A 17012-nucleotide genomic window follows, 5' to 3' on the forward strand; every position below is an offset into this window, starting at 1 on the left:
TGGCACCGTTTGGCAAAAGCCATGCTGTGGTAGGCGTCCCACATATAAAGTAGAGGAAGATGGGCATGGATGTTAGCTCAGGGCCAGTTTTCCTCAGCAAAAAGAGGAGGATTGGCAGTAGTTAGCTCAGGGCTAATCTTCCTCCAAAAAAAAAAAAAGAATATTGTACCCAGCAAGGTTATCATTCAGAATGAAAGGAGAGATAAAGAGTTTCCCAGACTAGCAAAAACTAAAGGAGTTTATCACCAAGAACCAGCCTTACAAGAAATGCTAAAGGGACTTGTTTAAATGTAAAAGAAAAGATGACAAATAGGAATAAGAAAATTATGGCAAAAAAACAAAAACAGGGGCCAGCCCTGTGGCCGACTGGTTAAAGTTCTGCGTGCTCTGCTTCGGTGGCTCAGGTTCACAGGTTCAGAGCCCAGGTACAGACCTACTCCACTCATCAGCCACACTGTGGGGGCATCCCACATACAAAGTAGAGGAATACTGGGCGCAGATGTTAGCTCAGGACCAATCTTCCTCAAGCAAAAAAAAGAGGAACATTGGCCAACGGATGCTAGCTCAGGGTGAATCTTCCTCACACACACAAAAAAGCACAATAAAGTCACTGGTAAAGGCAAATATACAGCAAAGGTAGCAGATCAACCACCTATGAAGCTAATATGAAAGTCAAAAGACAAAAGTACTAAAATTATCTATTTCCATGGTAAGAGGGTAACAGATACGTATGCACAAAAAAGAGGTTAGATATGATATCAAAAACATAAAATGTGGGAGGAGGGGAGTGAAAGAGTAGAGCTTTCAGCAAGAGGTCAAACTTAAGGGACCATCAACTTAATATAGATTGCTATACATGTAGTTATTATATACAGATCTAATGGTAATCACAAACCAGAAACCTATCATAAATACACAAAAAATTAAGAGAAAGGAGCCCAAACATAATACTAAAGAAAACCATCAAACCACAAGGGAAGAGAGCAAGAGAAGAAGAAAGGAACAGAGAACAAACTACTAAAACACTCAGAAAAAAAATAACAAAATGGCAATAAGTAATTCTTATCAATAGCTCCTTTAAATGTCAATGGACTAAATGCTCCAATTGAAAGGCATATGGCGGCCAAGTGGATAAAAAACAAGACCCATATATATGCTGCATACAAGAGACACACTTCAGACCTAAAGACACTCACAAACTGAAAGTGTAAGAAAAAGATACTCTACACAAAAGGCAGTGAAGAGAAAGCTGGGTAGCAAGACTTAACATCACACAAAATAGACTTTAAAACAAAAGCTGTAACAAGAGACAAAGAAGGGCACTACATAATGATAAAGAGAACAATCCAACAAGAGGATATAACACTTGGAAATAACATAGGAGCACCTAAATATATGAAGTAATCATTAGCAGACATAAAAGGAGAAATAGACAGCAACACAACAATAGTAGGGGACTTTAACACTCCACTTACACCAATGGATAGATCATCCAAACAGAGGCTCAACAAGGAAACATTGGCCTTAAATAACACATTACACCAGATGGACTTAGTAGATATATACAGAATATTCCATCCAAAAACCACAGAATACACATTATTTTCAATCGCACATGGCACATTCTCCAGGATAGATAATATATTAGGCCAGAAAACAAGTCTCAATAAATATAAGAAGACTGAAATAATACTAAGCATCTTTTCTGACCATCACAGTAAGAAACTAGAAATCAACTACAGGAAGAAAACCAGAAAAGCCACAAATATGTGGAGATTAAACAAAATGCTGCTGAACAATGATTGGGTCAATGAAGAAGTCAAAGGAGACATCTAAAAATACCTGGAGAAATATGATAATGAAAATATGATGTGTCAAAATTTATAGGATACAGGGAAAGTGGTTCTAGGAGGGAAGTTTATAGCAAAGCAGGCCTACCTCAACAAACGAGAAAAATCCCAAATAAACAAGCTAACAGTGCACCTAAAGGAACTAGAAAAAGAAGAACAAACAAAGCCCAAAATCAGCAGAAGGAAGGAAATAATAAAAATTAGAACAGAAATAAGTGAAACAGAAACTAAGAAAAAAATAGAAAAAAATCAATGAAACTAAGAGCTAGCTGTTTGAAAAGATAAACAAAATTGGCAAACCTTTAGCTAGACTCACCAAGAAAAAAGAGAGAAGGCTCAAATAAATAAAATCAGAAATGAAAGAGGAGAAATTACAATGCATACCTAAGAAATACAAAAGACTATAAGAGAATACCACAAAAAGCTATACACCAAAAAATTGGATAATCTAGAAGAAATAGATTAATTCTTAGAATCATACAACCTTCCAAAACTGAATCAAGAAGAAATAGAGAATCTGAATAGACCAATCACCAGTAAAAAGATCGAAACAGTAATCAAAAACCTCCCAAAAAATAAAAGTCCAGACCAGACACTTCCCTGGTAAATGCTATGAAACAAAGAAGACTTAATACCTATCCTTCTCAAACTCTTCTAAAAAATTGAAGAAGAGGGGAAGCTTCCTAGCCCATTCTACAAAGCCAACATTACCCTGATACCAAAAACAGACAAGGACAACATAAAAAAAAGAAAATTACAGGCCAATATCACTAATGATCATTGATGCAAAAATCCTTAACAAAATACTAGCAAACTGAATACAACAACACATTAAAAAGATCACACACCATGATCAAGTGGGATTTATTTCAGGGATGCAGGGATGGTTCAACGTCTGCAAATCAATCAACATGATACACCACATTAACAAAATGAAGAATAAAAATCATATGATCATCTCAATAGATGCAGATAAAGTACTTGACAAGATACAGCATCCATTTATGATAAAAACTCTGAATAAAATGGGTATAGAAGGAAAGCACCTCAACATAATAAAGGCCATATATGACAAACCCACAACAAATATCATTCTCAGTGGAGAAAAACCGAAAGCTGTTCCTCTAAGAACAGTAACCAGACAAGGATGCCCATTTTCATGACTCTTATTTAACATCGTATTGGAAGTCCTGGCCAGAGCAATCAGGCAAGAAAAAGACATAAAACGGACCCAAATTGCAAAGGAAGAAGTGAAACTGCCAATACTTGCAGACAATATGATTTTATATAGAGAAAACTCTAAAGAATCCTCAAAAAAACTCTTAGAAACAATAAATGAATATGGTAAAGTTGCAGGATACAAAATCAACATACAAAACTGTTGCATTTCTATACAGTAACAACGAAGTAGAAGAATGAGAAATTAAGAATATGATCCCACTTACAATTCAACAAAAAGAATAAAATACCTAGGAATAAACTAGACCAAAGATGTGAAAGATCTGTACACTGAAAACTATAAAACATTGTTGAAATAAATTGAAGAAGACACAAAGAAACGGAAAGATACTCTGTGCTCACAGATTGGAAGAATTAACATAGTTAAAATGTCCATACTTCCTAAAGCAATCTACAGATTTGATCCAATTCCTATCAAAGTTCCAACGATATTTTTCACAGAAATAGAAAAAGAATCCTAAAATTTGTATGGAACAACAAAAGACCCCAAATAGCCAAGGGAATCCTGAGAAAAAAGAACAGAGCTGGAGGTATTACACTCCCTGACTTCAAAATATGCTACATACTGATAGTAATCAAAACAACATGGCACTCGCACAAAAACAGACACACAGATCAAAGGAACAGAATCGAGAGCCAAGAAATAAACTCACACATGTATGGACAGCTAATTTTCAACAAGGGAGCCAAGAATATACAACAGAGAAAGTAAAGTCTCTTCAATAAATGGTGTTGGGAAAACTGGACAGCCACATGCAAAAGAATAAAAGTAGACCATTATCTTGCATCATACACAAAAATTAACTCAAAATGGATTAAAGACTTGAATGTAAGACCTGAAACCATGAAACTTCTGGAAGAAAACATAGGTAGTATCCTCTTTGACGTTGGTCTTAGCAGCATATTGTCAAGTACCAAGTCTGACTGGGCAAGGGAAATAACAGAAAAAATAAACAAATGGGACTAGATCAAACTAAAAAGCCTTAGTTTTAGTTGCACAGCAAAGGAAACCATCAACAAAACGAAAAGATAACCTAACAATTGGGAGAAGATATTTGCAAACCATATATCTGATAAGCAGTTAATATCCAAAATATATAAAGAACTCATACATCTCAACAACGAGAAAACAAACAACCCCATTAAAAAAATGGGCAAAAGATCTGAAGAGACATTTTTCCAAAGAAGACATACAGATGGCAACAGGCACATGAAATGATGTTCAACATCACTAATTATTAGAGAAATGCAAATCAAAACTACAATGAGATACCACCTCTCTCCTGTCAGAATGGCCACAATTAAGAAGACAAGAAATAAAAGCGTTGGAGAGGATATGGAGAAAAGGATACTCTGGTACACTACCAATAGGAGTGTAAACTGGTAAACCACTATGGAAAAAGAGTATGGAGATGCCTCAAAAAATTAAGACTAGAACTATCACACAATCCAGTTATTTCACTGCTGGGTATTTATCCAAAGAACATGAAAATACGAATGCATAAAGATATATGCACCCTTATGTTCATTGCAGCATTATTCACAATAGCCAAGACTTGGAAGCAACCTAGGTGCCCATTGAGGGACGAATGGATAAAGAAGATGTGGTATATGTACACAATGGAATACTACTCAGCAATAAAAAAGGATGAAATCTTGCCATTTGTGACAACAAGGATGGACTTTGAGAGTATTATGCTAAGTGAAATAAGTCAGAGGGAGAAAGTCAAATACCATATGATCTCACTCATAAATAGAAGACAAAAACAACAAACAAACAAACACATAGAGAAAGAGATCAGATTAGTGGTTAGCAGAGGGGAAGCAGGGAGAAAGGAGGGCACAAGGGATGCTTAGGCACATGTGTATAGTAATGGATTATAATTAGCCTTTGGGTAGTGAACATGATGTAATCTACACAGAAATCAAAATACAATGATGTAATACCTGAAATTTATATAATGTTATAAACCAATGTTACCACAATAAAACAAAAGCAAATAAATAAATAAATAAGAAAAACATTATTTTGGCATCAAAATACCCAAAAAAGTTAATTATATTTACTGTAAAAAAATATCTAAAGGTAAAGTAGGTTTTATTCCAGAAATCTATTACTGTGACTGACACAAAATATACTAATAAACTAAAGAAAAAAATTCATATGCGAATTCTCAAAAGATTCTAAAAAGGCAGCTATTTAAAGTAACTCTTACTAAAATAAGAATTTAAGAAAAAGATAAGATCAAAAGTATATGTATGTTATTCAAACTACAAGCACTCTTAACATATCAAACATCAAAGCACACAATAACACAGTAATTAAAACAATATGGTAGAAACTCAGGACCAAACAAATAGCTCAATAAAATCAAAGAGTCTTTAAAAGAAAATGTATATTTGGGAATGTGGTAAATATTAGTGGTTATATTTTGTATCAGTGGGTAAAGACGATCTATTCATCCAGTTAGTTATTTGGAAAAACAATTAAGTTAAATCTCTACCTCATAATATACACATAAAAATGCCAGATAAATTAAACACTTTTTAACTATTAAAAATACTGAAGAAATATTTTTATAATATTGGGGTAGGACTTCCTAAATGAGACATCAAATTCAGAAACAACAAAGAAAAAAGATTTTCTGGTAAAGTATATGAATTAAAACATGTATATGACCAAAGAAATGATACCAGGTTAAGAGATAAGTATCACGACAGGAAAAAATAATTATAATCTATATTAATAAAGATTACTATAGATAATATACAAAGAACTTTAGCAAATCTAGAAATAGAAACAACCAAAAAGAAAACAGGCAAAAAGTAAGCAACTAACAGAAAGAGAAATAAATGAAAAAAGCTCAACCTTACTAGTAATCAGAAAAATAAGAATTTAAACAACAGAATATCATTTTTCCCATCAGCTTGACAAAAATTTTAAAGATTGTTAATACGCAGAGTCAGTTACACTATCAGTGCATACAACCAATAGAGAAAGCCTTTATCAAATGAAATTGGGCATTAGGTATAAAATTTTAAATGCACTCTGACCTAGCAATTTCACTTTTAAGGAACAAGCCTATAATAGCATTCACCCATGTACACAAAGATGTATGTTCAAGAATGCTTGGTGCAATAGGGTTTTCAATTTTTCTTACAGTCAAAAAATCCATAAGCATGTTTAAATAAACTATAGTACTTTAAGAAATCATTGTAAGAAAACTATAGAATATTCTGTAGACTTTAAAAAGAGAAGAGCAGATCACTAAATACAGACAGGAAAACTAAATACCAACAAAACTACAACAGCACATAAAACACAACCTCTTTTTTGGTGAAATATATATTTATATATATACACAAAAACAAATAGGCACATGCGTTAGCATACATATGAGAAAAAAATTGAGGAAGAATATAAACCAATTGCCAGAAACTGCTTTCTATAGTACATTTAAATAGTTTATAATATACCTATATTGCTTTTATCAGAAAAATAAAAATAAGAGATTAAAATGTATGATATATGCTTTCAATGACATCACAGTAGAAACTACAGGCAATCCTTCCAGCACTCACTTGTGGTCCTTGAAAATGTCCACCAGAAAATTTTGGTTAATGGCAGGAAATATCTTAAAGAGTTGCTTCTCCTTTAGTTTAGTGGCACAATCTTTTTCAAACATAAGTGACTCCCTTTTCTAAAAAAAAAAAAAAAATAGAAAAGGCAAAAATCACCCTTAAAAATGGAATCTATAATACTAATTATGCTGATCCAAAAGCATAGCTATTTTGTTGCAAAGACTATTAATGTAAAAGCAATCACAGATTTTCTTCACTGATTAAAGGCAGAAATTAGTAATATAAGTATTCTTGCACTATTTATTTATATCCCATTTTTTTGCAAAGCACTTGAAGCTGCTCAAAATATACACACACACACAATTATACTTCTACATATATGTATGTGTGTGCGTGTGCATATAAATACATACATACATACATACATACTCATATATACACAGTCAACACATTCAAGCATATTATATAAAAAAGGATGAAGATATACATATATATACATATAAGTAAACAGGATATAAATAAATGAAGTCAGAGAGTAAAGAAAATAAAGGTAAGAATATGGGATATAGCTAGCAAGTAAAATTAGTATATAAATGCATGCCATGAAATCCTGTACAATTGCTAAAGGTGGGCCACAAATTGAGTTCTGAGCTTCTTCGTGGCCAAAGCAAAGGGGGAAACAGAGATTCTCAGTGTCCATAAAATATAAACAAACCAGTTGCTCAGGAGAAGTACAGCTTTTTCTGGTACTGAGACCTGAGAGAAATTTCTCCCATGGGTCTTCATAAAAGGGACACTGTGTGATGCTGTGAACAACGTCCTCAAAAACATATTCTCCTCAATGGGCAGAAACTACAATTAACAAATAAGTTGCAAATTCAGGTTGACAGAAAATCTTAAAAGTCACAATTTAAAAAATTTTCACAAACATATTTACTCCAAAATAACTGTATGAGAATTGTTACTAATTGTTCTTTTTTCACAAGTCATATTTGGATCTGTTCAAATTCCCACACCAAAGGAACTCTCCTAAAGTTTATTTTAATTCTAACCTAGGATTATAGTATACATTCTTAAAGTGATTTCTAACCCTAAGATAATTTGTTGACATTGTGATGTAAATAAATAATATTTTTATTTGCTACAAAGATCCTAACGTCTGAAAAATAACTTCCTACCAAATTTCAAAGGTGACTCTGAAAATTCTTAAACATAAAAATTACAATAATCTAGGACAATCCTAGAATAGTTATTGGTTTTGAAGCCTAACCATACTTAGGCCATTTATAACATCAAACAATAATAGAAGAGGAACCACAATAGGTGACAATCTGACCAGTACAACGGACTGGTAAAGCTGAACACATCACAAGAATGATGGAAACAAACCACTTCACTTCAAGAATTAAAAATATCTCATGTTTTATTAAGATATGCATTATACTCTGAACCTACTAAAAAATTCAGTGATCGGATTTACTAGCAATCTACCAGGTCATGGAGTTTCTAAACTCTAAATTCTAAGGTCTCATCAATAAACTGAAAACTCATGACCTTAAACATCTTAGTTAATTACTCTAGTCATACATTATGCCTAAAGTATATTTTATATTTTTTGCTTTAAAAAAATGCGAAGTGTATTTCCCCTTTGGGGACAAAGAGTGAGGAGAAGGCATCAAGAAATTCACTGAGGTTCTAACTAAGGCGGAGTCCTGGGGACCAAAAGAGTACAGCTTCTATTACCCAAACCACAGAAAGACAAGCAAAAATCACTGACAGAAAAAAATGCATTAAATTGGGAAGTTAAAGATGCTTATTTGTTCATTGTTATACTGAGAAATTAAAAGGTAGGTTAGAACCATAAAGATAAGTTTAAGTAGTGGAAAATGACATTTCAACAAAAATTGTGACACTATTTGGGCATAAGTTCTAGGCTTTCCTTATTTTTCAAGAAAATCCATTTGTCCAATTTACTACACACATAAACTGAAGAGGATATTTGAAACAACAGTAAATTACAAGATGCTACTGAAGAGACTGGTCCTTGGATTATATGAACACACAAAGATGGGAATGGCAGCATATTCGCAACTCAATTAACAAGGTAACAGGGGAAAATAAATACGAAGGTGGTGGAATCCCATCATTCTTCCTATGCCCCAGTTGTACATATTTCTGCCAAAAATAAAAGTGCTCCTTCGAGCAGACAAATGAGCAGGAAAAAAGTAAAAATGTTTTTAAGATCACCGTCTAAGAATTCCGGTTTTTTCCTTGAGAATTGAACTAAATAACCTCTAAGATCTTTTCCCTTTTGATTTTGAAATTCTCTAATACTAATTTTCAGAATTCCGAAAAAGGCTAAGAAGAAGAAATGCAAAGGAAACCAAATTCTCTAATGGCTTCATATAGTTAGATATGTTGAACAAGGAACAAAAATAAATAGAGCTCAAAGTGAAGTTTCTGTTTGAACTTGTTTAATTGAAAAGTTAGAAGAAAAAGAGTATTTAATTTTTTAATTCAAATTCTTAAGTTTCTAAAATTTTCTCTAAAAAATTTTGTTTCAAAAATGGACACCTCTTACTAGCAGGACATTTTTTACTACTAATTTATGAATGAAATTGTCTTTAAATAAAAGATTTTTGTCATGTTTCTAGAATTAAAAAATTACAGAAGTAAATGTCAAAAACTAAGAAACATGCAGCTCAATCACCTGCAAAATTAAATCTAAAACAGATTTAACATAGGTTGGCTTATTGTTATAGAATATCAACTAATTTCCCAGAGGCAAAAACCTCCAGCTTTAAACTATATGTAAAACAATTTTCAATTTTAACATTAACTTCAATCAGATTAAATACAGATTGCAGACTAGGAAACAGAATCAAACAAAAATCACAAAGTAAACACACATAATCAACCTAGAGTCAGAGACAAAGGCTTAATATTTATACTAACTCATACCAAATTGTGTTTTTCCTGTAAGGCAATTTCTTCTGACATTATTTCTCTGAGTGATACTTTTTTAGTTTGAGTATTCCAATGATCCAACAGGGGTAGCATTTCAGGTGCTGCTAAAGTCTTCAGTAATCTTTTGCCTGTTCTCTGAGATGATTTTTGTTCAGGATTATCAAGACCAATATGCCCAACCATGGAAGGATCTACAAAAGCAGTATAAACAGTGTCAGAGCCTCAACAACAAATGTACAAAACAAGCGTAATTCAATCTGTGACATCTACCTCAGAGAGACCCAGGAGACACGGTTTTTTACCTTTAGCTCATAAATATAATGCAACTCTGAAGTTTCAAAATACATCTTCACCTAATTGCAAGCAAGAAATGATACGTGTAAATGCAGGAATATTTCAAATGAGCTATGATCTGGGTATCACTGTAAATCGACTCACTGCTTCCCACTCTTTTTCGTATCACAACAACACACAGAAAACAGTAACACATGTATACACTGGTAAACAAAGCAAGCTGCAGCCAGCCAGAGCAGCTCCGGTCAGCTCTGCCCAGTCACTCCAAGGACGGAAGGATCAATATTTTGACAAACCTGTAACCCACTGAAGGCACACAATAAATATTGAGCAAATGACATTCAACATAAGGAAGGAACTGAACATTCTAAGAAGTTCACAATAACAAGTTTTAATGTGCAACCTTTCAGCATCTCTAATGGATATCAACACATTCTGATACAGTCCTTTGCTGGAGAGTGAAGAAACAGCAAATATTGCCTTCGCACAACTCTGATATTTGGGCACCTCCAGCTCTCAAACAGCTTTAGCTCTTGAAGCTACAACACAAGCACAGATCTGAACTAAAGTTCATCCTAAGAATCTTCAACCTGGAGTCCCAGTGTGGAGTGGACAAAAGAGGTATATGAAGGAACTCATGCACAAAAGGAGGACCCTTACTAACAGGTCTGCCACCCTGCACTAATCACTGAGGACAATGCTATCTAAGAGAACTCTTCTGGAATCAAATATTTTCAATTTGGCAGATGAATCAAAAAAATAACTGATTTTTGCACTCTACTAATATAAACATCAATAAAAATTTTGAATAACCAAGTAGTATTTCAATGATGTTCTCAAACCAGAATAGTTTTCTTTCATTCAGAGCAAAATCTTAACAGGGAACACCTTGACTACATGGATTAGAGCAACCTTAGGTGTTTCACAGCACCCATGAAAGCTAAATAATATTATAGGGGCTTTTTTCTTCTTTAAGTTTTATTTTATATCAATAATAAATGTTAAGTGTTTTTAAAGAAATTTTATTTGCAAATCAAAATTCTGGGATAACATATTTTGTGGAAGTATATTTAAAACGAGTTAAAATCCATACATGCACACCAAGTGTCAACATCAAGACAAGAACGTTAGAAGTAAAACTATGAGCTTTACCTCGCATAACCTTGCCACAGGATACCTCTTCTTGTCTTTGTCGCTCCTAAACATAAAAGCAGAAAATGGGATTGGCAAAGGAGAATGCATTAGAAAACAAGATTATTATAAACCAAAAAAGAAAATGAGATTATATTATTTTTCTCTAGCAATCATTTCTCCTTGTAAAACTATCAATTGTTCTTGCTAAATCTAAGTAAAACAATAAACTTAGATAAATAAAATTATAAAGTATGACTACATCTATATATTTTTTTCCACTTAAAGAGCTCTTACGCTGTATTTTCTTAAACACTGTTCTTGAAATTTAATCAATCAGCACTGCAAGTCTTTAATTTAGGGAGTAAAAAACTATTATTTTTTTCTCTTAAAAAAAAAAATCAACAATCATACTGAGCTCCATCATTAATTATATCATTTAGCCAGTCTGGAAATAATCTAAAATACTGGAAAGAGACAAAAAAATCAGTAATCTGTTAAGTGGTAAAGCTCATTCTCTCTCAAAGTCAAAATTCAATAGAAGCCTTTTGTGTAACATAGAAGATTTTATTGAAGAGCAAAGGTGACAAAATGGACACAAACGGAGCTCTTTATAAAAAGAAGCCTACCAACCATTACAGATTCTTTCCATTTCTCATGAATCACTTTAGCCAGGTTCAGATCTATATGAACCACACAATCCTCAACTGTTAGAGACCCTTGTGAGGGGGGAAAAAAGAAAAGAAAATATAATCATTACTCATTATACATTTGCAGAAAACGTACTCAACCACCTTATGCATCATAAAACTAATCTGTATTACTAATTACTAACCTGTTTCTAGTTATTAATCTCTTGGAACATTTTTGTGTATGTAATATGTCATTGTTATCACACTTTTTGGCTGCTGCCATTATACAGTACTTCATGTATTTAAGTTATTCATGTCCATTAATCTAAATATATTTAATTTATTCATTTCCATTAGTTGAGAGTTTTCAACAAGTGTGTTCTAAGAAATTAATCTTGCCTTAAATGTATCTGGAGAAGCACCAAATGATTCAAAAAGGCTCATCTGTGCAAATAAGTATGAGGTAAATACTAGAGAAAACTTTCAATATATATGCACCGAATGAACAAACTCCATATAAATACTCTCTATTTCTTCAAATTACTTTTTTTTTTATTGAGGAAGATTAGCCCTGAGTTGACATCCACCACTAACCCTCCTCTTTTTGCTGAGGAAGACTGGCCCTGAGCTAACATCTGTGCTCATCTTCCTCTACTTTATTATATGTGAGACACCTGCCACAGCATGGCTTGATAAGCAGTGCATAGGTCCACACCCAGGATCGAAACCTACAAACCCTGGGCCTCTGAAGCAGAGCACACGAACTTAACCACTATGGCACTGGGTCAGCCCCTCAAATTACATTTTTTAAAATCCTCTACAAACACGTTGTGTCAAAAATACAGCAAGTAATACAAATTACTTTTACATTTTGGTTAACATATGAAATAATTTTTTAATTGAAATAGAACCTTCTATCTATATTCTATTCACACAAAGACACACATATAGGTAATTTACTTTTCCCTTACCTGAATCAATACCAACAGGGCCAAATAATTCACTGAGCTGAAAAGCCAGTTCAGGGGGTAATGCCAATTCCAGACAGTCTATGGTCAGAGATTTGGCCGTCACTGGCATTGGATTCAACATCTCAGTTTTATCTTCTTCACCTACTCCAGCTGACAAAGTACTCCCTGCCATTAGAATTTTTTCCATTTCCCGTTCATCTTCATTCATAAATTCTTCTGTGTTTGGAAATTTCAAATAATCCTTTGGAAGATTTTCATTTTTCTTTATTTCAAAAGAGTCAGTAAAATAAAATTCTTCATTTAATTCAAGATTTGAAGTGTTCGATACAGAGTTTACAACATCAGACAAATTCAAAGAACGTATACTGTCTCCAATCTCTGTGACTTCTAGATTCTTCTCCATTTCACTCTCATCTGGAGTGGTAGTGACTTTTAGAGTACCTGGAAAAGACTGCTTACTGTTATATAAACCCGAAAGTTCTGCCTGACTATTAGGAAGCACTTCATTAGTATTCTTTAGATCTACAGTAGTAGTAGGAAATATATTTGTTATTAATCCAGGTTTTTCAGTAGTTGTAATTCTTATTTCTGCCTGCTCTGAGTTTCCCTTTTCTGAATCACAGGTAGACTGCATATTAATGCTACTGATACCACTTCCATGGCTAAATTCTGGCACAGAAAAATCAGAATCCTCTAAAGGTCCTCTTTGGCTAATAATTTCCTTCAAATTCAATCCCAGAGAAAATGGCCCAATTTGTGCTTCATCATATGATTTTTCGATATTCTCAAATTCAGTATCCTCACACAATTTAGTTTCAGAATCCAACAAAAGGCTTGTGGCCCAAATAATATCTTTGTTACACCTCTCATATAAGTCTTTTAGGGCTTCTAATGAAAAGGATCCAAATAGTTTACAAAGAATGTTAAGATTTTCAGATTCATCAGCACTGGTAAGCTCACTTTCTTCAACATACGTGCTTTTATCATACATTACCCTATACGGAATTGTTTCTTGAACATCTAATTTTCTGTTCATATTCAAAGCTTTTGGTTTAAATCCATCTAATCTTCCTGTTAATACTCTCAAAGAATCGGAAACACTAATTTTATTTTTTTCTATTTTCCATAAGAGAGCAAAATCCTGTGGTTCAGTCTGAGTATACACACCTACTTCTACTCCAGGGACTTCTTTAAGCTTTCCTTCTTGAAATTCAGCTAAAGTCTGTGGTCCTACCGTTCCAGGAATAGTTGGCGTACTATCAGTAAAAGTAAGAGACAATGTGTGCTGCCCATGGATCTTTTCACTTGGACAAGTCTTATCCTCGCAGGTCATTTCACTGGACAGCATTTCAGAACCTCCTAGAGAGGCGCTACCCAATGTTTTTAGTTCTTCAGGGCTTGTGCCCCAACAGGCCTCACGTGCCGTGTATAAGGATATTTCATTCATATTGTCATTAGTTCCAAATTCTAGGTTGGGTTCTTTCAAACCAGCCTTTGGCATTCTTGTTCTGTGCTCTCTCTGAGCTAAAGAATCAGATGAAGGCCAGTCGCCCACAATGTTAAACGAGTTTTTTTCAGTATTTTTATAAGTATCATACATACTGCTATTGAAGGATTCTGAAGTATCATCACACTGTGACTTCTTGTTAGCCTCTACACTTTCATGTGGAGATCCTCGTTGCTGGATACAATCTATATTCCCAGACAGACTATTATCTAATACTTTGTGTGATGGAGGGCAATTATACTTTTTGTCACTTTGTACAGAGGAAGCTTTTTCAGTTTTTCGGTTCCTTTTCATTCTCTGACCAATAGTCTTATCAACTGGCCAGTCACCAACAAAATTTGATAGCTCCTGTCTCTGGAACTTTTCCAAAGCTGATTTGCTTTTTTGTTTTCCAAAGGCTTTTTTCTTTACCATTGCTCTTTCTTCCAATACTTCATTAGCTGAAGACTTTTCATTTTGAAATGGCACAGTATTTGAAAGATCACAGTCTTCTTGATTATTTTCACCATAGCAAATACTCGGTGACACTCTGTCTACAAAACTATCTACATTGGTTTTACTATACTCTTGTTCAGAAGCCATTTCTTCTTGCTCTTCTTTTTCACTTTTGTCTGTTACTCGTAGTCTGCTTTCAAAATCAGAAAAACCCATGTCGGGAACTTCCTGAATGAAAGTACTCTCAACTTTAGGATTCATACCACTTGTTTCTTTTCTTCCTTTGTTTAAATCTGCATTAGGGAGATAAGTAACATTCTCAAGTAACATAGTTGCTTTGGTTACTTCAAGTTTCTTCTCTTCAATTAACTCTAGGTGCTTCAAAGATGAGGATAAAATATTTTCTTCTTTTTCAGAGGTAATATCTTCATTGTCTCTCGGGCTGTAAGATTTTTTTAAAAGTATTATAAGGAAATCTCTTAATGTTACTACTAATATCATGATTTAAATTAAAGAAGGACTCAACTGAAAGACAGGGCACTTAACATTTATTTATTCTAAAAATTCTAGAAATAAACTACATTAAAATTACAAAAGCTAACCTTGATCTTTCTTTAATGCACTATGAACACATCCCTTTGTTGTAATCCCAATACCCAGAACAATGCTTGACATATAGGAAGCACTCAATTTTTTTTAAATTGCATAATAAACATGAGATTTTCAGTTAAGGTGCTGATTATGCATGAAATATTAAAGTTTAGGTTCTAAATTTGCTCCTAGAAGAAGACATCACCCCCTGGCTTCTTTCTGACCTATTTAAGCTTAATGTATTCATGAAACTAGGTCTGCCTCTATACCACCTATCTGTCATTTGCTACAGAGGAAACACTTAAGCTTCATTTATTAACAAAGTCCTAAAGAGTCAACAAACATGATTTGCACTATTAAGAAAAATGAAAGAAAGGGAGGAGAGCTCTCATTTGAGACGTCACTTGTCAAATTTTTAAAAACCATCCTCCATGTTAATTTCAGACTCAGAGCACTTTTGCCTAATCATTACACTTTGAACTTCAGTGCTTTTCCTTATTCAATTTGTCAACTCATCTTCCTTCCTTCCTTTCTTTCTTTCTTTATTCCAGGACCTCTCAAAGCCCCAACTCTCCCTTGAAGCCTTCCTAAGTGAAATCACATCTAACATTAAGTTTGCTATGGGCCAGATGCTATTCTAAGTCCTTTACAAGTGTTAATCATAATTCTTATAAGATCCTTATGAGCAAAGTGTTATGATTGCCATTTTAGAAATGAAGAGCTGAAGTAAATGCTCAATAAAAGAACATTTATCAATTTTCTCTTCCTAACTCTCAACTCCTTTTTAACAGAGTCTTTCCATATCTTAGCATCATAAAATACAGGCAATTCAGACCTCTATATGTATTTAAGGTTCTTCTTTACTCACTTATTTATTCAATTGTTTATATGTCCTAAATGTTTTGTTTTTTTTTAGGAAAGTTAGCCCTCAGCCAACATTTGCCACCAATCCCCCTCTTTTTGCTGAGGAATACTGGCCCTGACCTAACATCCATGCCCATCTTTCTCTGCTTTCTATATGGGATGCCTACCACACCATGGCTTACCAAGTGGTGCCATGTCCACACCCAGGATCCAAACCGGTGAACCCCGGGCCACTGAAGCAGAACATGTGAACTTAACCGCTGCGCCACCAGGCCAGCCCCAGTATATGTCCTAAATTTTTAACAGAATCAGTACTATCCCGAATTGCAAACTTTCAAAAGGCTCTAACTTGTATTACTTAGTAAAAGTTTACCATTAATAATTAATTTTTATGATATCAGCTTGAAAGAATATTTTTACTAATACCTAAGGAAATTAAGAAGTGATGTGACTATAGTAATAACAGAAAGGCAATAATATAACAGATAAATACTGGAATAGCAGGAAGTTACATAAAGAAGGCAGACGTATTCGTAGTATAAACATGGACTCACAAAACCCTGAGGACAATGAATAAACTCCCATTTCATTGCATATATAAACTTTTACTCCTCTTACTAACCATATACATTCTTCTTCAGATAAGACTATATCTAAACCCTACAAATAACAAATATCTACCTTATTTTTAAAGTTATTTGGCAGTGATTTCACAGTGTTTTAAAAATCATATTTTTTAAAATTATGTTTCAAATTGAATTTTTGTACATAGGGATTTTAACCTACCTAGTACTTCTGTCCTCAGAAGAATATGCACACAACTCAATACGTTCAATTTTCTCGGGAACTGAAGAATTCATGATTATTGGCACTGAAACAAAACGTTGATAGTTTTCCAACATTCTTGTTATTTTTTCTTTGCTTATCCCATGAATATTGCGCCTAAAAA

General features: G+C 33.7%; 1 protein-coding gene across 8 annotated transcripts in view; it reads right to left on the bottom strand.

The window, feature by feature from the left end:
• Window positions 1-17012, bottom strand: part of N4BP2 (NEDD4 binding protein 2) — a 110453-nt gene that overhangs the window by 23987 nt on the left and 69454 nt on the right. For 7 of the 8 annotated variants that reach the window (XM_014857204.3, XM_014857205.3, XM_070506002.1 and 4 more), the window contains 6 exons: window positions 16850-17005; window positions 12667-15050; window positions 11697-11782; window positions 11085-11130; window positions 9633-9829; window positions 6672-6790 (listed from right to left, as the gene is read on the bottom strand). In XM_014857204.3, coding sequence (XP_014712690.2) covers window positions 6672-6790; window positions 9633-9829; window positions 11085-11130; window positions 11697-11782; window positions 12667-15050; window positions 16850-17005 — 2988 coding nt within the window. Of the gene's footprint in view, window positions 1-6671; window positions 6791-7386; window positions 7524-9632; window positions 9830-11084; window positions 11131-11696; window positions 11783-12666; window positions 15051-16849; window positions 17006-17012 lie in introns of all 8 variants that reach the window. The other variant, XR_011502260.1, reaches the window with a different exon arrangement.

Source organism: Equus asinus, chromosome 3 (genome assembly GCF_041296235.1).
Source record: "Equus asinus isolate D_3611 breed Donkey chromosome 3, EquAss-T2T_v2, whole genome shotgun sequence".
NCBI lineage: Eukaryota > Metazoa > Chordata > Mammalia > Perissodactyla > Equidae > Equus > Equus asinus.